Source organism: Anser anser (genome assembly GCF_964211835.1).
Source record: "Anser anser genome assembly, chromosome: 1".
NCBI lineage: Eukaryota > Metazoa > Chordata > Aves > Anseriformes > Anatidae > Anser > Anser anser.
The window spans coordinates 154,391,401-154,417,527 of record NC_139720.1 but is presented as its reverse complement, the minus strand read 5'-3'; the positions used below and the strand labels follow the sequence as shown (position 1 = coordinate 154,417,527).

The window sequence follows — 26,127 nt, the reverse complement described above, 5'->3', positions numbered from 1 at the left end:
CAGTGCTAAGATCGTTAAATTATTTCTATCTCTCCACCAACTGTCTAGTAAACCATCTGAGACTAGATGTGAACCTTTAGATTTTTTAAACTTTGGTGGGATGATGCTTCATATCCTCATATACAGGACAGCTGATCCAAAGTCACTTTGAAGTTGTTTTGGTGGGGTTTAATCACTCCCCAGAATTATTTCCTTATTTTCTGATTTTGTTGTCTTTTTTTTTTTTTTCTTCTTTTTTTTCCCTCCTTCAGTAAGGTCACTGAGTTGTGAAAGAATCAATAATCACATGCAAATTTCCTAAGGGCTGTCTTGATGGCTTAAGCACTAGACAGGGCAGCATCTCTTCTGGCTTCATGTGACAATCAGACATGCATGATTGTGTGGACCTTCTCTTTTAAGAGACAGTGCATGTGTACCATTTAGTCAGCCTGCCCTGTTCTCCTCAAATGCATTATGTTGTTCAGAGTAATCTGAATAAGAAGACAGTCTTCAGTGTAGCAGAAAAGTGAAGCCAATGTCCAGGAAATTGACTGCATGCATCTGTAAGTTTAGGCTGCTGCTTTGTACCTGTTAACATCTCAGCAAAAGCTGTGAATGTATGGCCCTGCGGAACAAGCCATAAAGGCCTTTTGTTCTTTTGGAGATGTTGTGTCTATTTGGCAAGCACATTTGGATTTCTGAAGAAGGAAACTGTATTTCTGTGTGTGTCTGTTCTGACTTTTCCTAAACAAGTACCTTGTATGTTCTCTGTATATCGGTAACATTATGCCAAATAAATATCTCTGTCACATATCACATTTTCATTCCTATTGTAAATAATAGGATGTGGCCATGCATACTGATTTGGGAAAAGTGAAAAAAGTATCATTTTCATGTAGACCTGTGCTAATGTTCTTGTTTTGTAAATTATCACCTCCCAGCCATTTTCAGCTGGATTAGAATTTGTATTTCCTTTTAGTTTAAATGTTTATGCTTTAACATTCATTAATTATCCACTGTGTCCAAGCCAAAATCATTTAAACATCATTGATTTTTATCGTCATTAGTGTCAGTGCAAATTACTGTTGATGTCAAAGATTTACTAATGTTTTGTGCACTACATTTTTGTTGACTCCTAATAAGGTTCAACAGCAAAAAGAAACTTGAGCAGGAAGCCAACTTGTTTATACAAAGTATTACTACTAAATTAATCATAGAAAATTTTAAATCATAGAAGATGAGATACACTCATGATTAACACTTGCAGCTTTGACACTGCACTCCTGTGAGAGCAGAAAATTCATGAGTGTAAAATTCATGTAATCAAACTATTATTACTCTAAATTACTCGGTTAATCTTCTGTCTCTGTCTCTCTCTTTTTTTTTTTTTCCTCTTTCCTAGGCACATGTGTATGTGGGGAATGTACATGCCATGACGTGGACCCAACTGGTGACTGGGGAGATATACATGGAGATACGTGTGAGTGTGATGAAAGAAACTGCAAAGCAGTGTATGATAGATATTCTGATGACTTCTGCTCAGGTAAGAAAAATGTAAAAAGGACCTTTTGTTTTATAACAAAAGTCTCAAATTGGTCTAGTTCTGCTCTTCCTTATTGCTTCAATTCTCATTTTACCTGGCATAAAATATATCAGGCTTTATCTGGTTGGTTGGTTTGATTTTTTTTTTAATTTTTTTGAGGAATGGACTTTTTAAATTAAAAGCAAAAAAAAAAAGTATATCTAATGCTTTCTTTAAATATCTTTTCTTTCTGTAAATATGAACTATTTATAGGTGCTCAATTCACTTTCAATACTATCATCTTCAGTGTAGTCTAACATAAGTTCATGAATGGCTGAAACTTTATATCCTATCTTAGGGAAATTTAAATTAGATTGTGCTTTATTTGTTATTGTATATTATGTGGAAGGGAAAGGAAGAAATTCAAGAAAAACTGAATTAATGAGTTAATGAAAAATAGTACCCTCAGAATACCAATTCATCTAAGAACAAGAAGTGGAAAGGTCAAGATGTGGAAAAAATGAATGTGTTGTCCAGCTACACACCACTGTCTATACATCTCAGACACTTTCATCTTCCTTTTTTGGATTGATGCTTCTTATATCAACTAATGCCAATGCATTCCTTCTAATGCATTCCTCCTGTTTAGTATGAGAGCAATCTTATACAAAATTGCATGCAATTCTGTAAAGCTGTTGTTAAAGACGTAAATACTGGGCAAGAGAGGAGGACTTTGAGCAGTACACAACATGCAATTTATACACAGAAGAACTTTGCTAAAACAAGTAATGATGGTTTCAAATGGACTTGGCGGATGACAGTTTGTCAACTATAACATGTCCTGTAGAAATCTGATCTAGCCTAATTAATAATAGGAAGAATGCAGTCACATCAAGGAAAATAATGAAGTGGTATATTCTTCTCCTCCTACCAGCATGAGTGATACCTCATAGAAAGTTTATAGGAGGTGTTGGTAGTAGGGATAAGAGGCTGAAATAAACACGATAGGTAAAATTCTTACTCTCTTGTCCTGTTATAAAAGTGCAAGGTTTCTTGTCTGATTTTTCTTTTTTAATATTGATAAATCACTAGCTAACAAAACTGAAAAAGAAAGAAAGAAAGAAGCATTTCTAAAAACCCTTTAGTGAACTCATTGTTTTCTATGGTTTTGGCCACCTTCAAACGCTATATAGGTTTACCTAGTTAATATGCTGAAAGGATGTAGAACTGCAGCTATGATATCAGCAAGAGTTTGGGATGCCAATTTTTGAACATATTACTGTGTTCCTGAGTATGTTTTAGCACTCAGAGATTGTTCAAAATGTCAGCACCAACTAAGGAATACAAAACTAAAAAGCATGGTGAATGTGTTCTGTAGATAAGGGTGAACACAGGAGTTTAAATATAGGTTCAAGCAAACCTGTGGCACCTACAGCTAATGCAGCATGCCTTAAAGAGGACTTGAACTCACTCTTTCTTAGATGTTATTGCCATTGCTGCTGCTGCTGCCCTAAGTGGTAATGATTGAAAGAAAGCACAAGAAAGTATGAACAGTTATAAAGAAGTGGGGAAAGGTACTGCCATTTGACATTGTACTGGGGACCAGAACAGGGTTCTTTATAACACAGACATAACTGCAAATGAGAAAGTCTTGAGAGGTATCAAATGATGTACTCATACTACTAGCTTTATATAGCAAACTCATTTTTAAGTATAGCTTAGTTTTTCTGTCAAATGAGAAAAAAATTTCAGTACCTCTTCTTATTCTTATCCCTTCCTCTCTCTGTCATGATTCAGAAGAGAAGCCTATTTTAACCCTAGTTAGCCACCCAAGAATTCATTCCTCAGATAGGTTGTGTAAAATTCTCCACATCTTCACATGAAGCAGTGTGAACAGTGTTTTGTTGTCCTGCTGCTTAGTCCTCTTTCAAAAATAGACAAGATGCTTAAGTGTTAATTTTAGTTTATTGTGGTAGACAGACAGCATCTGCAATTAAATCCAGGACTTACTAGCAGAATTGTAATTGGATAGTCTTTTTGTTTGTTTATATCAAATAAATATACTTAGTGCCCAAAGGATAAACATTAGGTATATCTGCAAAACATCCTCATTTTTCTCAGGTTTTAACAATTATTTGTAAATTGATTTTTGGATGAATCCAGGAGGGATTATTCAGATTAGGGAGAATAGACCATCTCTGTTTAGACCAACATCAAACCGAACTTTTCCCATCTTGTTCTGCTCACCTAATAGGTAGAGACAGGAAATTCACTTGTCCTGAGTAGTAGGTTGAAATGATGGGAAACCATGTTTACATATAAAGAGTTTTACTGTAATTGAATGAAATGCTATGTTTATTTCATAAACTACAAGTGATAGGAATTGGCAGCCCTGCTGTGAGGATTTAACATCACACAACAGCAGCTCCCTCCAGAAGCTTCATATGGCTTGGGGTGACTGTCAATTTGCAGCACCTCATATTGGTGACTGGATGCCTTCTTTGAACTTCTGAAATGATGCTCAGGATGTTACTTAATGATTTTCTTTCAGCAGTGTTCACAACATTAAAGTGATTTTCATTCTTTAAAGAGAATCGCCTTCCTGACTTGACATACAAAGGAAAAAGGTTTCCATAAGAAAATTCTTATGTTCACACATCTCATTAGCCTTATTTTCCACGGCTTTAGCAACAAAAATATTATATAAAAGAACATCATCCTCTCATAAGTATCTATCTATATCAGAGAACATATGTCCAATTCGCAACCTGTCAGCAGGTACACATGCAGCAAGGGACAGAAGAGGAGGCTTTTAACACTTTCCAAGGAAAACAAATAACTGAAGCAAAAAAAGTTGTTCTTGTGAGCTTAATAACACATGTAATCTGGGAACTACTCAATGCATAGAATGCTTGTTTCCATTTTCACCTCATGAAGTGCATATGTTTCATAAATATAATATAAGCCAATATTAAAATGCAAATATAGTTAGAAGGAGATATAAAATGTGTATTTCTGATTTTCAAGAAGAAACTGGATAGACAAGTAGGCGTCATCAGATAAATGCTTTGGAGTCATGTATCCAGCATATGATGACTATATGGACAGTGTGAGAGAAAATCATAGGAACACAGAATCATCTAGGTTGGAACAGACTTCCCTGATCACCAAATCCAACCATCAACCGGGCCTACTGAGTACCATCACTAAACCATGTCCCTTAGTGCCACATCTACATCTCTTAAATACCTCCCAGGATGGGGACTCCACCACTTCCCTGGGCAGCCTGTTCCAATCACCAGAGACCACCTTCTCTGTGCAGAAATTCTTCCTAATATCCAGTCTAAACATCCACTGGCACAACTTGGGGCCTTTTCCTTGCATCCTATCACTTGTTACCAGAGAAAAGAGACCAACAACGTTCTCCATACAACTCCTTTTAAGTAGCTTTAGAGAGCAATGGGATGTCCACTCAGCTTCCTTTTCTCCAGAACAAACCATCCCAGTTCCCTCAACTGTTCCTCATAGATCTCACAGATTTAATCTGCTGTCAAAAGTCATGAAAATAAATATTTACTTTTATGGTAAGGGATGTTTTTACTAGTGCTAAAAATTTTTTTTGTATGGTCAGAATCCCACTGCTTGATGCAAAGAGATCATGATTCAAAGGCTCATGAGGAAGGAATCTGGGCAACAAGCTTGGGTTTGCTTTGTCTGGGTATGTTAGTTTTCAGATAGAGGAAATGGTCTGGTTTCTTGACTTTCTAGCTTAAATTCTCAGGAGGGATCTATCTCTGACTACTCTAATGGCTGTTACTTTTTTTTTAAAGAAACTTCCCATAAAAGCTTCTGTTTATCTCAGTTGCTTTTCTTCATCCCAGCATGCACAGTGAATGTTACATTTATGTTGCCATGTTCAGACATGGTCCGGAAGAGTCAAGTTAGCTAATGAGATACCACAACTACATCTGACTGCCCTATGGGGATGAGGATTGATTAAGCACAGCATTTTGTTATTTGCACACCATTATTTAGTAGAAGGCACTGGTCTGAGACTTGGAATTGCTGTGGAATTGCTTGTCTCTAGAGGATCACATTGATTGCAAGTACATAAAAGATGGCATTGGTACATTACTTAGAGAATATGCTGCAACTGTGGTAGAAAAAAAAGAACATAGAGGTAAATAAAATATTGCCTTACGACAACCTCACTTCTCCGGACAGTGAGATGTGTATTTGTATCCTCCTTTCCACTCTTTCACATGAGGAGTGTGTGTCAAGTGACAAAACACCCCTTATGGAAAAAAAATTAAAGGAAATATGTGTCAAATGGAATAATATGCAGAGGTATTGTCAGAAAAAAAATAGATACAGTGAGTTGACTGTATTTTTTGCCAACTGACACTTTAATGAAAAAAAAAAGATACAGTTCATCTAATCATGAGGTATCAATACCTCTCATCAGCATGGAAGTTAATCTTTGATTGTATTCATTGGAAAGGTCACGGACAGTGTAATTGTGGAAGGTGTGACTGTAAAGAAGGATGGACTGGGAAGAAGTGTGAACATCCACGGTCTTGTCCATTGTCAGCTGAAGAAAGTGCTAAGAAATGCCAAGGAAATTCTAATTTACCTTGCTCTGGAAGAGGTAAGCATTTTCATGCTCTAGAAGCATACTTCCATTAAAAGAATTTTTACAGGTTTCCAGCATTACTACAACTGAAAAACGGGAAATTTCTTGGCTTACTGTGGATAAGTCAGACCTGCATAATTTATGAGCTATTTATAAGGGAGGACAAGAATAAAAAGGGCACCTATTTTTACTGTCATCTATTGCATTGTATTTTATGTTACTTGCCTCAATATTTGTTTTGGGAGTTTGCAAGGAAGCTTTGAAGTTTTGCTGCAGTTAAGTCTTGCTAAGGATATATTATAAACATGAAATTATTCTTCGTATTCTTTGACAAAAACAGCATGAGATTTTCAGTCTGTGTAAAATGCTGTGGCACCGTTGTGATAGAACTGTTCAGATTCACACTGCCAAAGAACTTGCCCTAATGAATGCAGGACTGATTTCTAAAATGCGGTTATTCTTCAGTGCAGTTTCCTAGTTAGCCACTGGCTTTTCATTTGAAAGCATTTCTTTGTGACACTGTAGCCTTTTCAAATCTCTGACTAAAAAAATATACAAACTCATAGGTACAATTGAAATGCACATTGCAAGCAAAACAAAAAACATTGTTCAGAAGGACAAGGATCTGCTAATTTTCATTCTCACTGTGTGAAATGTATTTCTTGTAGAGAGCAGAGAGAACAGTAAATATGACACAGACTTTTGCTAGAGCTGGCAATTGAAGTTGTTATGAATTCTGCTCACTTAATGTTTGCTGGGAAAGGTCTAACGCTGGTATTGAATTATTACATTTGACCCTAAATGTCATTTCATTTGCAATTGCTTTTTCCAATAATACTATCTAACATAGAAATCGTAGGCTGTCCACCCAAGTTAGCACTGTAATAATTTTTCTCCTCCTGTAAATGTGTAACAACTCATAACTTAGTAAATGTGGGATTAATTGTATCTTAAAAGAAGTATGTGTTAACAGACTTGTTGCTTTTTTTTTTTTTTTTTTTTTTTAATTACACTACAGTTTTCCACTAGATTACATCTCTCTATTATTGCTAAAAATTCTCAACGGAATTTCTGGGCACAAGTTAGGTGGAACATGGTCATCTCAATCAGTCAACAAGGGAAGACTGACCAATGTCCCAATGTCATCGAGCTGGGCACTTTAGGCCTTTGACAAGGTCGTGCGCAACATCCTTACCTCTAACTAGGAGAGATAAGGATTTGAAGGATGGACTATTTGCTGGATAAGGAATTGGCTGGATGGCCACACCCAGAGAGATGTGGTCAATGGGTCTATGTCCAGGTGGAGGCCGTGATTAGTGGTGTCCCTCAGGGGTCTGTATTGGCACCAGTACTGATTAATATCTTTATCAATGACATAGACAGTGGGATCAAGTGAACCCTCAGCAAGTTTGCAGACAACACCAAGCTGAGTGGTACAGTCCATACAACAGAAGGAAGGGATGCCATCCAAAGGGACCTGGGCAAGCTTGAGAAGTGGGCCCACGTGAACCCCAGAAGGTTCAACAAGTCCAAGTGCAAAGTTGGTGCAATCGCAGACAGGAGGACGGACTGGGAGAACTCATTGAGTGCAGCCCTGCGTAGAGAGAGATTTGGGGGTTCTGGTGGATGAAAAGCTCAACACGAGCCAGCAGTGCGTGCTTGCAGCCCAGAAGGCCAACTGCATCCTGGGCTGCATTAACAGAGGGGTGGCCAGCCAGTTGAGGGAGGGGATTGTCCCCCTCCGCTCTGCCCTTGTGAAGCCCCACCTGGAGTCCTGCATCCAGGTCTGGGGTCCGCAGCACAAAAAAGATGTGGTGCTGTTAGAGTGGTCCCAGGGGAGGGCAAGGAAGATGATCAGAGGGCTGGAGCACCTCTCCTGTGAAGAAAGGCTGAGAGAGCTGGAGTTGTTCAGCCTGGAGAAGAGAGAGCTCTGGGGAGGCCTTACTATGGCCTTTCAGTACATAAAGGGGTCTTAAAAAGCAGATGGAGAAGACTAACCTTTTACATGTGGGCAAAGAGTTACAGGACAAGGGGGAATGGTTTTAAACTAATAGAGAGCAGAGCTTTAGATTAGATATTAGGAGGAAATTCTTCACTCAAAGGGTGGTGAGGCACTGAAATAGGTTGCCCAGATAAGTTGTGGATGTCCCATCCCTGGAAGTGTTCATAGCCAGATAGAACGAGGACCTGGGCAACCTGATCTAGTCGGCGGCCCATGGCAGGAGGGTTGGATTTGGGTGATCTTTAAGGTCCCTTCCGCTGAGCCATTCTGTGATTCTATGATCTGTAGGGAATTCAGTCCATTTCATTTATCATGCTTGCAATAATTATAACTAAAACAAACAAGACTTGTCATTTATTTTTCTTTTCTTATCTGCTTCTCTAGGAGTTGCGTATGTTGTGCAATTGGAGTTAGTTATGTTATTTGCATAACAAAGCCTGAACTCTGCATTCACTGCTAAAAAAGAAAAAGTATCATACATTTTGAGTCAAATGACAGAGAAAAAAGAATGATAGTGATAAGAATAAGTTTGATGTGAATAAAAACACAGTCAAATTATAAAACATTGTTCTGTTTAGATGTTAAATTTTGAAAAGTTTTACAAAGTATAATGGGAAAAGTGAGTTTAAAGCTCACTTTTAATGTTAATGTTTAACTCATGTTAATGTCAATAATTCTATCCTCTTGGCTTTCTGAAAAACAAAATAAAACAAAACAAAAAAAAATCCAGCTGTGTTATATTGATGCAGTAGGAGGGAAATAAGTCCCTTTCAAGTGAATTCATTTAACTGTTCTGGTGGTCAAAATTTTAAAATAAAATACAAACAGTATCTAGTGGAACAAAAGGTTTAATTGATAGCAGTTTTCACTGAACTTTGTCAATTTTCTTTGATTATTTTCTGAGAATACTGAGTGTTAGGAGGAGTGCAGAAGGCGCAGAAGTGTATCTAGGGCATAGTATGATAGGCAACTGCTGTAATGAAGGAACAAGGAGTTTTGCATTCCACACCTGAAAAAAAATCCTTAAAAGCTGTCATTTTTAAATGGAATGTGGTATCTCATTTTAATTCTATGAATAATTTTGTTTATGAAATTGGGAGAGAAAAGGAGAAAGGAGTAATTTTAGACTAATCATTTGTTATTTGCTCTGTTTTGTTTTGCTTTTTTTTTTGAGCCTGGACTCCCTGCATTTCCTCTTCTTCCACTGTATTCTGGATATAATTAAAATTGTGGGAAGGTTCCTGTACTGCTGAAAGGATATAGGTGTTTAGTTGCTATGAAAAAAAATTGTCATTGGACTTGCACAGTTAAATTCTTTGGTCCTATTTGAAAATTCTACTTATTGTCATTATAGCTCATCATGAGCAGAAGTTACATAAATTAAGGATTTCCAATCAAAACTTCTGGGAGTGGGAAAGGCCATGTAATACAAGTTTTTCTGAAGTCAGGAGTGAGCAATGTGTAACAAGGGAGGGAAGGTTCCAAAGAAAATTGAAGTGTTTCTTTTCCATTTAAACATTATTCTTTTGATGGTTTCCTTGTAATATTTTTCTGTTGGCTATGGCACAAGGACAGTAAGTGTACATCCATGGCACTGCTGGCAAAGTTGAGTATATGTGAGTAAATGTAATGGCCTTACTAAATAGGATATTTTAGTAAGGCAGTTCATATATGGAGTAGAACACATGATGAAGAACCCAGAGATGCTGCTGCAGTTTATGACTTTTTCCTGTATTGTGTGTCCTTGAAGACTGCTTTCTGCTCACCTCTACCTTTTGTTTCTAGGTTAGTCAACAGCAATTCTGATAGCTGACACACTCTTTTGTAATCACTATTCTACTCTTGGATAAAGACATTGAAAGATAAAGCATTCTTATGATTTTTAATGGCATTACAGGTAGCCATAATGTGTTGGGGGAAATAGGAAAGAAAGATAGAATTATTATAATTCATAGGTGTTTTTTTTTTTTTCTTTTTCTATAGTCTCTGCCTAAATGCTGAGATATGCTCCGATTTTCAAGTAGAGGAGGTTGAAACTTCAGTTGTGATGCCCTTTTCCCAAGATTAACATAATTTATATTTTTGTTGATGGCATTTTCTTGTTGAAATGTTAAGTATGATTTCAAAGTTAAGTATGATTTCAAAATGTGATAATTCTTCACTTAAACAGTGCACAAATAAATTCCTTGCTGCCTCAATAAGCATTGAAAAAATATTCTTTCAAAACCTGTCTGGCCATGGTTTGTTTTTTTTTTTTTTTTTTTTTTTCATTTTGCGAGACTTTCTTTCTTATATGGAAGACTACAAAATTCCCAATGATTCAGTCATTTAAATCTTCAGTAATAATTACAGAAGGTGAAACATAAAAAACATAAAAAACAAACAAACCCCACAAATCCTCTAAATAATTCATAAAAAGGGGTTTGGAATTTATATATTTTTATGTCAGAGATTCGAGGTGGTGAGGGTTCCATAAAAATTTTGTCTTTTGTTTTACCTTATAAATTTTATAACATTAGCACAAAAATCATGGCAAAATTATACTCTTTAAAAACTGTCAATCAATCTGAGGGACCAAAATCTTCCATCTTTGAACTTTATTTTGAGAAGATGCTTATTTTATACCTTATGTTTTGCTTTTAAATGTAGTAATGATTAGAATGATTAGAAAAGGACAGAGAATGTTAAACTAATATTACTCTTTTTTATGATTCAGTATAAGCTTTTTTATGATTCAGTCACCCAATATTTTTGCAATATTAATTTTTCCTATAAAGTTCCAGATTTTTAACTAAGTGTTCCCAAATTTTTATTATTCACTTATAATGCAAATTATGTTCTTCCATAAGCAGGAAAAGAGAAGACATCAGCAACGCTAAATAAGAAAATTATTTGTTGCATGTGATACCCAAATTTAAAGTTAAGTGTTTAATATATCAGGGGTACGTGAAAGTTGTACTAAAACATTTAGAGAATTAAAAGGAAGCTATTAAGAACATGACCTAATCTGATCAGCACTATCCATAAAATGCTGGAATACAATCTCTCAGTCTGCCTTTTGCTCTCCAGAGAGCAGATGAACCAGGGTACTTCTATTCCAGATCTTAATTCCCTTCCTGATTTTCCCCAGTTACTCACAGGAATAACAAACTGCTTCATGGATGCTGATCAACATGTGGAGATAGCAGAGAAGCTGCCAAAAATATCTTTCATCACGGTCTTCTATTTCTTAGCTGCTTCAAGTAGGTGGAGATAGAAGGCTTTATATTGACATACTGAGCAGTAAGTGGGAATTTCTGTAATCTCAAATGATGTTATAAAGACAGAGGAAATATATATCCTCTCAGTTACATCAATCAGGCTGTCTTTACTTTCAGTAGTTCCAGTTATATATAATGGGAGGGATCAGATGACAATTTTGGGAATTCAAACACACTATCACTAGGTACTTTCCAAAAATGACTTTCCATAAAAAGCGTGTTGAGGAGGAGGAGAGTTTCTAGCTGGCTTCATTCATATAAAATGCATAATACCTTCTACACTTTTATTCCTGAGAGTGTTTTTTTTTTTTCACTTGCTGCATGACTTTTCACTATAGATGCAATATTTTAATAATAAAAGTCTGTTCCTTTTAAGAACACACTGTACAACAAGACCAGTGTCAAAGATAAAGGAGAAGACATAGCAAAAAGTTCTTATGGTAGGGAATAAAGAGATAGCTTATTGTTATCAGGATTAAGGGACAAGACAAACCACTTTTCTATCTTTATAATGCACATCACTCACTTGAGTTTCCCCTTAGGGCAAAAAGCAGATGTCAAAATAATTATTACAAAAAAGCCTTGAGGAAGAGAACCGAAAATAAAAAGAGTAGATTTTGAGAATACTAGATGATAGCTTTCTTTTTCTTTTTAATAATCTTGTTCTCTTCACTTATCCTGAGTGAAGACAGACATCCCATGGCAGTGATTCAAAGAAAAATAAATGACAAATCTTCTTATTGGTAGTGTCTTTTGCCATTTTAATCTCTTTTCTATAATTGCTTTTATTTATTTTTCATATGGAGAGAATGAGACTATTTCTTTATCCATGAAATTCCCTTTACGCTTGCCTGAAATTCCCTTATGCTCTAGCAATGGATATCTAAAGTACAAATTTTTTGGATTCTGTATTGGTTTTTTTTCAAACTCTCCTAAGTCCCACTTATCAAAATATTAAATTTGTTATATAGAGTTTTGACAGTTTTTTCACCATAGTTACTTTACAGTAACTTTGCTGTTTCTTCTCTGTAGAATTATCAGAAAGTGTTGGAGTTAGTGTAAGAGCAACAGTGCTCAATGCATTATTACAGATTCCCTGTGGTGAACTGAGACAGTGAGTCAATCCCATGTGTTCAGTGCTGGGTTCTGTAATGTATATTGCTAGTCTGCAAGATACCGTCTCCTGGAGTCTAGAAACAGAGCTTAGGGACAAGGATCAGTGACAACCCTGAAGAGCAGTGCCACTGTCCAGTGGCTGCTGCAAAGTCCTAATACTTTTGGGGATATCTTGGCTGTACTATTGTATATTATATCACAGAATCACAGAATCATCTAGGTTGGAAGAGACCTCCAAGATCACCAAGTCCAACCTCCGACCTAACACTAACAAGTCCTCCACTAAACCATATCACTAAGCTCTAAATCTAAATGTCTTTTAAAGACCTCCAGGGATGATGACTCAACCACTTCCCTGGGCAGCCCATTCCAATGCCTAACAAGCCTTTCAGTAAAGTTCATCCTAATATCCAACCTAAACCTCCCCTGGCGCAACTTTATCCCATTCCCCCTCGTCCTGTCACCAGGCATGTGGGAGAATAGACCAACCCTCACCTTGCTACAGCCTCCTATATATTTTATGTTGCTCTGAAACATAGCTCATCAAAACCTCAGTTGACACAGGAGATATTGTAAATTGATACAACATACCATGTCATGCAGAAGGAAAGAGAAACCTATGTCTGTGTATCAACAGGAGTGGAAATGATATATAAAGACGCATGCTAAAAAAAAAACAAATATTCAAAAAAAACAAAACAGAGGGAACTATGCTGTTTTCTTCTGAGCTTTATGATGTCTTACCCAATTGGTCATAAATATGACATAAAAAAAAATCAGTTTGTAAATAATTTCTGGGATTAGATCTTCAGCTACTATAGCTTCATATAAACCTATGGTGGATGTTGTTCAGTAGATCTTCATAATTTTTAAACCTGGATGCAAACCAGGTCATCTGCCCAATCCCTGGAAATGTTCAAGGCCAGGTTGCATGGGGCTTTGAGCAACCTGGTCTGGTGGGAGGTGTCCCTTCCCATAGCAGGAGGGTTGGAACTGGGTGATCTTTAAGGTCCCTTCCAAGCCAAACCATTCTGTGATTCTATGATCTCTCTGTCAGATAAATCCCTACAGAGGTATGATGCCTTACAAGGGCCAAAGGGCTGTTGGTGGGAACCAGTTCTGTGCTTTCATCACTGGAGCCTTCTTTACCATAATTTTGTGTCCTCACAGTTCTAGTTCTTTTGTTCTAAGTGCAGTTATTAATTAAGAACTTTGGGGTTCCTGTCTAGAATGATATTGTCAAAACTGACCAACTGAAAAAATCTTGTATTTCTATTAGGTACCTATCGAAAAATGTATTTTTTAAAGACTATTGCTTATTGACTCAGTAAAGCAAGGCTGTAGTAGAAGTTGCAATTTGAGTAATTCAGTATACTTTGTATATGACAGGATGGGATTACAGAAGAAAAGTGTAAACAAACGTAAGGTAAAATCTAGGTTACTATCCCTGCTACCAGCTCTTTATTGCAGCCTCTTACTATGCAAATTGCACTGTTTAATTGAAGTGTAAATTACTCTAATATACATCATCTCTGAATTTGGCCTGCTGTTTTCATTCATTTTGCATGACCCCTGCATTCTAAAGGAGGTCTTAATTAAAGCACTATAGTAGATAGTCTGGCGGCAAATAATGTTATTAGCTGGTGTAACAAGAACAGAACATAAATGCAAGTCATGCGTCCAAGTGAGCATCTCTAGCTTTAAGATTGAGCTCCGTTATTCATCTGCTCTCCGCTTCAAGCAGAGATGCACTTTTACTGTGCTAGTGCTTTAATGCCAGATGAGCAGTGTTACACAATTTGGTATACCCTTATAGGCTGGACTGGTACTCCAAAGTCCACTTGTCATCTGTTGAAGTCTAAGAAAAAAAATAATATGAACAAATAGTTGCACTACCCTCTTTCTTCTTTCTTCTTTCTTTTTCTTTCTTTCTTTCTTTCTTTCTTTCTTTCTTTCTTTCTTTCTTTCTTTCTTTCTTTCTTTCTTTCTTTCTTTCTTTCTTTCTTTCTTTCTTTCTTTCTTTCTTTCTTTCTTTCTTTCTTTCTTTCTTTCTTTCTTTCTTTCTTTCTTTCTTTCTTTCTTTCTTTCTTTCTTTCTTTCTTTCTTTCTTTCTTTCTTTCTTTCTTTCTTTCTTTCTTTCTTTCTTTCTTTCTTTCTTTTTCTTTCTCTTTCTTTCTTTCTTTGTCTCTCTTTCTCTCTGTCTCTCTTTCTCAGTAATAAATATATGGTTCAGGAAGTACTTTATTTCCAATTAAGTGTTTTTTTAATCTGTTCCGGTAGAGGTAGGGTGTGTTGGAAGTTGTCTGTTTCTGAGATGTGGATGATATTTGCTAGATTAAAGGGGTCCTCAAAATATTTTGTAATAGAATGTGTGAATGTTCTGAAGTTTCCCGCTGGTTTTCAAAGTGGGAAATTTGCAAAGAGGTAAAGAACAGAGAAAAAGTAACATGTCTATTTTATGATGATACTTAGGAAATAGGGTTGTGGGATAAAATCAGCAGTATAACATTTATTGCTTGCAGAATACCTACCATGGATTCCTCTTTACAATGAAAATGACTTGCTCTTTTTCAGTATAGTACTTCTAGATTCAAATACCTTTCTTTTTATTCTTGCCAGTAAGAAAGACAGTGCAAGACAAAACAAATTCTGATGCTTAAATGGATATGCAAGATGCAGGCACAATTATTTATATATGATATGTTTATATAGTTATTTATATACATGTTTATTATTATTACTGAGTAAGGATCAGAGAGCAGACTAACAAAGGTGATGCTTTGGTCTGCTTCAGACCATCTAATCAAGAGAGGATGTAAATGAAGCCTTTTGCAGATAGCGGAAGGAAACCTCAAGATTGTTCTCCTTGCTACACAGAGGCAAATTCAGTCACCTTGATACCTGCTGGATGATCAGGAGAACTCAATGCAAGTAATCCAAATCTCTGGCATAGTTGGAAGAAAATTTCGTGACTAAAGTGGGCCAGCATGGGGGTCATGCCATCGTCAGGCTGTTTTCTGTCACCTTTGAAAGACTTTGGTGACTGGGGGAGGGTTCATGATGATTGAAGAAAGGTAAAACCAAAGGCAATTACAGGTCAGTCAGCTTAATCTCTATCTGGGAAAGTGAGAGAGCAAATCCTCCTGGAAGCTATTTCCAGCTACATGAAGGATAAAATGTTGTCTGTAAACACAGAACATGGAGGTTTACCAAGGGCAGATAATGCTTAACTAACCCGATTTCCTTCTGTGACAAGGTGACCATCTGTATGTATAAGGGGAGAGGAGAGAATGTTGTATACCTTGTCTGTAGCAAAACCTTTGACACAGTCTCCTGGAGTATCCTTATAGTCAAATTGGCAAGATGTGGACTGGCTAGGTGGATGGATGGAAAATTGACTGGTCTGTTGGTCACAAGGAATGGTGATCTGCAGAACAAAGTCCCTCTGGTAGATGATTACTAATGGTAACCAGCCCTCTCAGGAGTTGATATGAGAGACAGTAATTGTTCAACATCTTTGTTAACCTGGATAATGGGACAAAGTGCACTATTGGCAAGTTTGTAGATGATAAGAAATGGGGAGTAGAAGACAATACACTGGAAGGTGAAACTGCTATTGGGAAGTACCTGGACAGGCTTGGAAAGATGGGCTGACAAGAATTTAAGCAAGGCAAATGGAAAATCCTTTATCTGAGAGGATTTTCATCATAAGAGGTGGCTAAGAATGGATAGGGCACAAAAGGCACAAATCTGTAAAAAGTTGGACTTCATTCCTTTCACTTCTTGAGAGGAATTTATTTTTCTGATGGCTGCAAGTGTTAACCACATGATAGTTCCCCTTATTCTCTCAGTCGGTGCCTCTGAAATGCTACCTTCTCTGGACACATTAAAATTTTCCTCTTGCATGTGAAATGTTCTTCCTTGTTCTTGTTCTCTTCATTGTAATTCTTGCTCCAGCAGACAAGGACGACCTCTTTCATCTGTGAATGACATCTGTGAAAGAACTTGAAGGCCAGGTTTATCTTCTCTCTGACATCTATATTCTGCACACAATCTCTTCTGTATCCCAATCTTGCTTAAGTGTTCTTGGCCTGTATTTTCCCATTTTGGATTGGTGGGATTCTCCTGCTGTTTCCAAAACACTCAGCGATTCTTAGAGTGTCTTCTGACATAGATGACATTTTTTGTTCAGGCATCCATCTTTCTTCAAATTTTTGAACTTGACTTCTTGTTAAGCAGAGCAGGAAACATAATAAAAAAAGGGGGAAAAAAAAAAGCATAATGTGTTTACCTTACGGCCATTCAATATAAAAATCTTAGCTTTGGAATTATTATTCAGAAAAAGAATATATGAGAAATAATATTTTTGACATGTTATGGCATGTAAGTTTAGGTTAAACTTTCACAGTGATGTGTATCAGTAGATGATGCATGTACCCTAGAAGAATTTTCCATATATTAATAAGATGTAATAGATCACAGACTTAAGTTATCAGGCCAATTTATGCTGTTTACAATTGAAAGATTGGGGTTAGTATTCAAAAAGTTCAGGCAAAGCTTTGCATAAGTGGATTCTGCAAGTGCTACACTTGGCAGCAGGCTGGCAATGTTGGAACATTTCCCTGTAGTGGATTGCTGTAATTATCATAATTGCCATTACCTAATCAAAGAATGGACTGACACTCATTTGTGCTAGACTTCCTTTGAATCTTTTGTCTAGTCTGTCTCTTTCATTTGATTGTATGGTGGGCTGAATATAGACCCACAACACATCAACACCTTTGATGGATAGTGTGTGTTTGCGGAGTCTAGAAAAGCAATGTATTGTTGTGAATGCTAGATGGAAGAATTGCATACACTTAAGTAGGAAGTCCTGATAGTCAGAAGTTTGCAGTAAAATTTATTTAGTTTCTGTTGAAGGATGCCTAAAAAACATCAAATATGCTTGTTTTGATATACTAATATCATTTGTAAAGAGGTAGAACAAGCTATTTTTTTTCTAGTCACAGAAGACAAGAAACAATTAAACTTAATAATAATTTTAAAAGAAGATTAGATTTTTGCTGCTCCAAGGTGTTATCCTATTTTGGTTCATTTCAAAAATCATCTTTAACCTGAAGTCAGGATTTATCAATGTCCTGAGTACTTGCAGAAATATGGGAGTGATTCACACTGCAGACAAAGTTATTCATTAGAACGTGCAAGGGCAGTTGTCTGATGGAATATTTATGCAATGCATACGAGGCAAGAGAGAAATGCAGGTTCACCTTGCATCTTTGGAAGCATAGCAGGTGTGCAAAACAAAAGTACCTGTAAGTATCATCTCTCTGATTACTTTGGTATATCAAGTATTTGTAGTTTGATCGCAGTAACAGGAGACCTTCCAAAGAATCTCTGCTGGAAAAACAAGAAGCAGCTGAGGTGTGTGTACGTGTTTATATGTGAGAGCTGATTAGATTTCACAGCTTGTTGACCAAAAAAATATCTGATAGAAAGTCATGAAGTTGTTTATTGCCACAAAAATTGAAATGAAGGCCAGTATTGTTGAAAAATTTTGTTCATATCCTCATAATAAATGTATGTATATTGAAACATTACTGAATGAGTCGGCTTGCATTTGCAAATGCAGAGCTGACTGCTGTATGCACAACAAAGCATTTATTTTTTTTTACCTGTGCAGCTGCATACAGTAAGGAGAAAAAAAGTCAAGACATCATGTTAAATATACGTTAATTATTGTAAACACAGTAGAGTATTCTGGGTGAGGTTCATATCTTGAATTTAACTAGTTATCCACTTTGAAATATTTCAGCCTTTGTTTTCAGTGGAATGACAGTGCCTTCAGATGCGAGGCAATCTTTGCATTAATTTTATATTTGTGTCGCTAAAAGATGAATTGTCATCATTCCTACTTTTCTCTACTGTCCTTAATGAGAGTGACTCTTAGGCTAACCTTCAGATGCCTTCATCTGGGTTCTATGAATTTCACCAGTTTCTGAAATTGTTTACCCCAACTGTAATGTTTTATTACACTACAAATAAAATTAATAGATGTCTTTGTGGGCTGGAGTGAAGAACCTCTGCTGCTGATACCCGGATATGAGTCCTTGTTCTGAATATGTTATTGTAGCTTATGGATTGTTTCAAGCTGCCTTAGCAGTGACATCCAGACTAGAAAATTAAACAGTGCTATGGATCATCTCCAGGCACTGCAGCTTGTTTGCCTGTAATGTCAAATTGTTAGAACAATCACTGGTCTACCTCTGCCCTGTGCCAGCTAGTATTCTTTCCAAACCATTCCTGCTTATAGTACAGGAATTAGCGTGGGCTAGTGACTGGTCCCAGCAGGCAGCCTGGATAAGGCCACCTTCAAGGAAGACAGCTCGGTAGTACAGAAGCCAGTTCTTGCGTGCCAGATGGCTCCAGTGCCAAGGAACAGTCCCAGTCCCATTTAACTGACTAGTAAAGAGACATCTATCAAACACCGTGCTGTTGTTATAACAATGAAGACTGACCTTCTTTCTGCACTGTGGTTGGTACGATATGTGTTTAGCCCACAGGAAAAGATGAAAGAAAGAGGAGTCTCCAGCGCACCTTGCCAAAGACCTGCTGCCTATTGTGAAGCTGCTGCCTGCTCTGTGACTTTTCCAAGACAGCAGATTATGTAAAATAAATGGATCGGTGCTGTCCCCAAATTGATTTTGTATAGTGAAACACAAAATTAATAGATTCCCAGGTTGACTGAGTGGTTAGATTTCTTCCTTGTTTTGTGCTTACAAAAATTCACTTAAAAATACCTTAAAGGCCGTGAAAATTCAAATAGAAGCAGTCTTTTTAGCTGAAAACTGTTAAGAATCAAAAGGGTTTGGGGTTTTGGTGAATACTGTAAGACACTTTGCTTTCCAGAAGCTGTGTTTTGGACAGGAAGCCTGCAATGCATGGTGTGATTTTAGAAGCCCAACTTTCCATGATACAAAAATGAAACCTCCCTTCATCTACACACTTTTCTTAGTTGGGTTTAGACCAGACCAGATTCCAGCCTGAATAATGCTTACTTGCTTGTCTGTCTCATAGTTTCCTCTCTGAGGTGTTTGAGATTTCTCTTCAAGTATTTTGCCATGTAATGTTTATGATTGCAGAATGAGTTATTCCACTCCCACAGTAAATGTATGTCAGTAAAGCACATTTGAAGAATACAGATACAAAGACTGAAAAGTTCTTTCAATTCTGTAAGGGATAAAGACATTAAAAAGCTAAACAGTCAATTTTTTTATGATAGGCAAAAACAATGTGTTTTATCAATAGTTATATTCTGGTTTAGCTAAATTCTAGTAAGGGCTATTTACTAGCTTTGAATGAAGCACTGATGGATATAATAGAGATGCAGGTATTTGTAAGAGTCAGAAAACTACAAGGGAAATTTATGAAGTCAGTGAATATCATTTTCAAAGTATGTAGGCTTTCCTATCAGGAAGAAAAATCCAACTTGTTTAGTAAAGTACTTTTAAGAAATTAAGACATTTAGTAAGTGCCAAATTTAAGTCAGTGTGATCTTGATATTTTAACTGATGTTTTCTTTTGCTACTTTTTGAGGCTGGTGTTATAGTGCAAAGGAGCACAGTGATCAATTATATTATTTACAAGGAAAATAAATAAATAAATAAAAACAAAACAAAACAAAGAATGGACTAACTTGCAAAAGCATGTAACATTTGATTATTTCTTTTTACTAAAGAAATTAAAAAGGAAAAGCTTATGAGTTGCTGTTAAGTAAGAACTGTCTTTTAAAATATTTTCTTTAGAAAAGCAGTTCTCTAGTGTTTCAGATGTCTGTCAAATACCTGTTGGTGAAACTTGGCAACATTTTCTATATGGATAGTGCTTTGAAAGTATTTTGTTCCCTGTGATTGTACGAACAGTTGCAACCTTGCATTCAGTAGAAAACTGAAACAACAACATAAACTGCACAAAGAGAGTGGGAGATGTGAAAGTGCTTCCTTACTTTTAAGAGATCTGTGTACTATGAAAACCAAGTACAGACTGGACTAAATATTTTAACTGGAAGCAAGGAGCCTGAGAAGAAGTGAGATTGAAGGAAGTATTCTGATGTCTCACTGAGAGTTTTTGCAGTTATCAGAGGAAAGTAGGAAGTATAATTAGCAACTAGGAACCTAAATACTTTCTGAAGTCTTTGTTGGATATAAGTTTAAGTATCTATATGAAACATTGGGAAATAACTCTATGGTAAAAATGTTTTCTGCAGTTTATGGTTGAAGGAATTGGTGCAAAGTTCAATGCTGGTTCAACATCAAGAAAAGTTAGGCTAAAAGCCAGTCTTCATGCTAAGAAAATCTTAACAAAATTTTCTTCAAGTCAAAATCTTTGTCCCAGAAGGTGTGAATCTCTTTCTGTGATACTGTTTCTCACAGGCGAACTAGAAATTGCTGTAATATATTATCTCATTTTTGTTTCCTGAATATCATTATTGAATTTCTTTTACAGGAACTGCTGCAGTTTTTCTAAGTAATAGGTCCATTGGTTCAAATGTTCTGCCCTTTCATTGCCATCTTAATTTGTCCGGTGTTCAAAATACTTTAAGCAGACAGCTGTGTCAGTTCTGTTAGGAGCATTACTTTATGGCGCACTTGAAGTCTGATATTTGTCTTTGTCTGTGTTTTTTTTTTTTTAGTTTGTCATACAAATCACACTTCAGAGAACCAATAAAGCAAGACATGACCCAAAAAACCTAAATGCTTCCAATTAAATCATAAATTCTGTGAAATTTACTGGAATTTCAACTTTCCAGTTCTAAAATTGAAAGCTTTGTGTTGGGTAAAACAAAATGAAACAGCTATCTGACTATTACAGAGGTTTTCAGAAAGATGTATACCAAATCCAACAAATTGCTGCCATAAAAATATTAATAATGTCTGAATCTGCTAACTCTGTGACATGGAGCCAGAGAAGGGTAACCAAATGAGTTACTAAACATTAATGGTTTTATTTTGTTTCATTTTATTTTATTTTATTTTATTTACTTATTAACCTGGGTAATGGACATGGATTTAAAACCCAAGTACCTGATTCTAGTTCACTATTTTCTCATAACACTATATGTACACCCTTTATTTCTCATATTTGTAATATAATAAAATAAGCAATTATTTTAATTATAAAAATAATGCACATTATAAATCAGTCCTTGCTCAAATATCTGCTTCAAAAGACAACATTTTACTCAATGAATGTTTTAGGAAAGTTGCATTATAGAGTAGAACTGAACATCAACCTCTGTAAGTCTAATACGTTCCTTTTCTCTACCAGTTTACTCATGAATTTTTTGTATGCATCTTCTGCCTCTTTTGGGCAGGCCAACTTTGGAAATATATAAACACACATGCTTTTCTCCTCGTTGTGAAAGGTGATCGTTTTGTAACTATGCCAGTGCAGTGTATGTGTATCAGACTGTGGAACATACATACAAAAATAACCCGTTCTTTCTGAACAGGTCATGAAGCTGCCTTGTTCCTAGAAGAGACTTGTGTCCAAACACATTAGACACAATATCTAGTGGATGTTAAAGAGAAACCTGGAACATAACACCTGGTTTCTTAAATGACCATTGGACTCTAGAATATAGTACATAAAAGTGGAAAGCTTACCTCAGGGACCAACTTACAAACAGTGCTACTTATTAGTGCTGCCAGTAGATGGCATTCTTTATATTAACTAAATAACCAATAGTTTGAAACCTGTTTGTTGGTGTTTTGGGGGGGATGGGTGTGGGAGTAAGGTTGACAGACCTTCCCTTAATATATTATATTAATATATTTATATTATTATATTATATTATTTTATTATTATTTTATTATATTATTATATTATATTATATTGTATTATTATATTATTTTATTATATATATTATATTATATATAAATATTCCCTTAATACTTCAAAGTATTAGAATTTTCACAGAAATCATGCATATCTATTTTGAAATGGTTCATCAAATTTCATTATTTCAGTTCAACATTTTTTTTTTTTGTTCAAAATGAAACAGTCATTTCAGATTCAAGTAAAGATGTAATTCATATGATGTGGTAATTTATATTTTTGTTTGGGTGAGAAAGAAGAAAGGATTTTTTCTTTTTAGAATGATAAAAACAATATGTAACAAGGAACTGAAAGTTTAATTTTGCTGTTTTCATTCAATATAATTACTGTAAGAGGTATTTTTTTGGGGGCGGCCCTATTACTTACTGTCCACAGATCCTACAGACTGTAGCAGATCTGTCATATGCTTGGGGAATAACCTAGCAACCTGAGTCCAGGTGTAACTTATAAATCATTAATCTTTCCCTTTCTTTCCTTCTTTCTCTTTCTTTCTTTCTTTCTTTCTTTCTTTCTTTCTTTCTTTCTTTCTTTCTTTCTTTCTTTCTTTCTTTCTTTCTTTCTCTTTCTTTCTTTCTTTCTTTCTTTCTTTCTTTCTTTCTTTCTTTCTTTCTTTCTTTCTTTCTTTCTTTCTTTCTTTCTTTCTTTCTTTTCTTTCTTTCTTTCTTTCTCTTTCTTTCTTTCCCTCCCTTCCTTCCTTCCTTCCTTCCTTCCTTCCTTCCTTCCTTCCTTCCTTCCTTCCTTCCTTCCTTCCTTCCTTCCTTCCTTCCCTTTCCTTCTCTTTCCTTCTCTTTCCTTCTCTTTCCTTATTATTTTTTTTTTCCTTTTGAAAGCTTAACCCAAATCCCAAGGAGATGTATGTTGACAACAGAATGTTTTTGACCTCTTTCTATGGATAATAAAATGAGAGGCCTGCTCACAAAGTAAGATACTTTGACAGAAGCTAACCTGAAGATTTTTAGAGCATTAGTAATATTGGAATCCATGACCTTTGCAATGATAAATGAGCTACTGAAGTGTAAAAAATTTTTCAAGATATGTTGCATTACAAAATATATCACATATTCCACCGCATAATCCAGATATTGATCCTTGTGGCTGTTGTGTGTGCGGAATGTTTATATCACAGGCACAGCCAGTGCCTAGGCAGTAGGTAGGAAGTGGACACACCTAAAGGCACGTGCACTACAAGTCTAATATCTAGGATACTGGAGTAACGTACACTTGGTTAAATTTGGAATCATATGCAAATGGAGTCCATCACTTTGTGCCTTGACAGCCACTGTTTACCCAGATGTGAACTTGAAGTGAGTGTGGGCAGCAGCAGATCAGATTCTAGGTAAATGAGCCTCCTCTTGTTCTCGTCTGATTCAAAATCCTGTAGTATCCCTTCTGGTTGGAGGAGGTACTACCAAATAGTGATGCTGAATATATGTCTACAAAGTAAGGGATTCATATTGGCAATATCTTCATTTCTAAACTTTGAATGGCAGTGATTTTTCAGTCCCTAATAGTGTAGAGTAATGTCAAACTGAAGAACTAGGTGGAAGGATCCTCTGTCCCAATAAGTTAGCTGACCTGCATAGGCTTAGACTGTGTAATACTGAAGAAACAAAATAATTAGAATTTTACTTTGCTGCACATTTTTCTTACTGGACAAAATCTTGTATTACCCCCGAGGTCATCAGAAGTCCTGCATGCAGTAAACTGATCACAGTGTCACTGGATAGAAAGGAATTAGATACAGTGGTGATTCTTGTCATGATGCTGTAGTTGAGCATCAGGTTGAGAGCGAAGGAAAAACACAAGTCTTTTAATTATGTTTATGATTATGGGCAAAATATCTGTAGAGGGGTTGTTCAGGTCACACGTAATGCTCTGCTACTCAGCGATTATTCCATTTACCTAATCTATATTGGAAATGTCCTTCACAAAGGCTACTTAATTACTGAAGATGCTGGCACATGAATTTGTCCCAAATATTACCCTACTACATGAAGAACTGTGTTAATTTTTTGGAGCTTGAGAAGTCAGAAATTTGTCCTTCACTGCACAGAGGTTCAGATTTTGATGCAGATTATGCACTGGAACACATTTGAAGAGCATTTAGAAGTGTCTCCCACCCTTTGAAGCTTCATATAAGATTTAAGTTAACAGTGAAAGGAATTAATATAAACAGAAATATCACAAACATATGCAGACTTATGATTTTATGTATGTAGCGGCATACTTGAGTTGTGTTTGCTGCAGATATATCAGATTAAACTACATGGACTTCAGTGTTTGTTGTGATTAGCAAACTTGATTCAGTTATCCTTAATCCTTGCCTTTATCAAAAAGCACAGGCTACAAATCTGTGTTTTATCATTATTGAAATGATAATTAATTTGAGCTGGCATACAAGTGTTATAAATTCTGGATCTTTTCATTCAAGCTTTTACCTCTACTTACATTTTTTTTGGGCTTGTACCCAAATGAGTAATAGTTCTGTTTTATTAATTTCAGAATGTTTTAATACTTAAAAGCTGTTACATAAACAAGAAATATGCTGATCTTTTTTCACTCTTCTGGATGTACAAAGAATTAGGTGGTTACTCTGAACAGCCTGCGCTTTATTTTGTGTTAGGTAGATTCATATCATAGATAGATTCATATCACTGATTCAATGATGTTTATTGATACCTTTCTGTGACCTTATTACTGATCCATTTGCAATTTGAATGTGATGCACCATTGATTACCATCTGATATAGATATTTGCAATAAATAATCAACTCAGAGGCATCTTGGTCTCATATATGTGATATATTGAATTTCATTATTGGCATCTGACACCCATTAGTCATAGGTGACTGATTTTTGACTGGAGATGACACAGTAATGTTATGGTCAAGAATGTATTTGTCTAGTTTTTGTGAGGATGTAGATGAGTAGTAATTGAATAATAAAGAGCCAGTGATTATTTTATAAACATTTCATGTAATTAACACAGGAAAAAAGAAAAAAGGTAATGACGAGTAGAAGGTAAATCATAAAAAGTATAAATATATCTTTCTCGTTTCCTTACCGTTAATAGTTCTTTGGTGGCAATGGCAACTAAGCAAAAGAACATAAATAATAGCTCTGAAGATAAACATGGAAGGGCATCATAAATATAAAAATGAATACATTCATTAGTATAGTTTTTTCTGAGGCCTAAAATGAAGTGTATAATGATGAGCAGTTGTATCTAAATCAAATTAAAACCTGTAAGAATCTGTAACTTGTAGAATTATCTACCATGTCAAACTTAAAGCATTAATTACAGTTTCTTTCTTAGGTTATCTCAGAAACCATCAGCCTTTTAGGTAGGAAGCTTGCACAAAGAACTGTCAAGGAAGACCTAGTAAGCAGATATTCTATAGTAGGGAACAAGTAATCTAGTAGTGTTTGTTCTCCTGTTCAGCAGTTTGTTTTGCTTAACTTGTAAATTCTTAAGATTAAAGTTTATTTTCTTTATAGCAAACAGTTATAAAACTTTGCATGATGTGTTTGGGTCAGCTAGAGTTAGAAATGATGCTGAAATGCAAACACAACCTCAAACCTTAGCTAATGGTAAATAACATCTATATTAAATATGTGGCTCTTTTAGATGTGAATGATAATTCACACTGACTGACCTTGTAGATCGTGCTTACTGCTACAGCATTGTATATTGACTGTCATTTTGTGATATGGTAAGTAC

At 35.8% G+C, this 26,127-nt stretch overlaps 1 protein-coding gene across 1 annotated transcript in view; it reads left to right on the top strand.

Annotated features, from left to right (window-relative positions):
- ITGBL1 (integrin subunit beta like 1) overlaps positions 1 to 26,127 on the top strand; it is a 151,500-nt gene that overhangs the window by 72,504 nt on the left and 52,869 nt on the right. The window contains exons 6-7 of the mRNA XM_083831554.1: positions 1,382 to 1,522; positions 6,003 to 6,149. Coding sequence (XP_083687680.1) covers positions 1,382 to 1,522; positions 6,003 to 6,149 — 288 coding nt within the window. The remainder of the gene's footprint in view (positions 1 to 1,381; positions 1,523 to 6,002; positions 6,150 to 26,127) is intronic.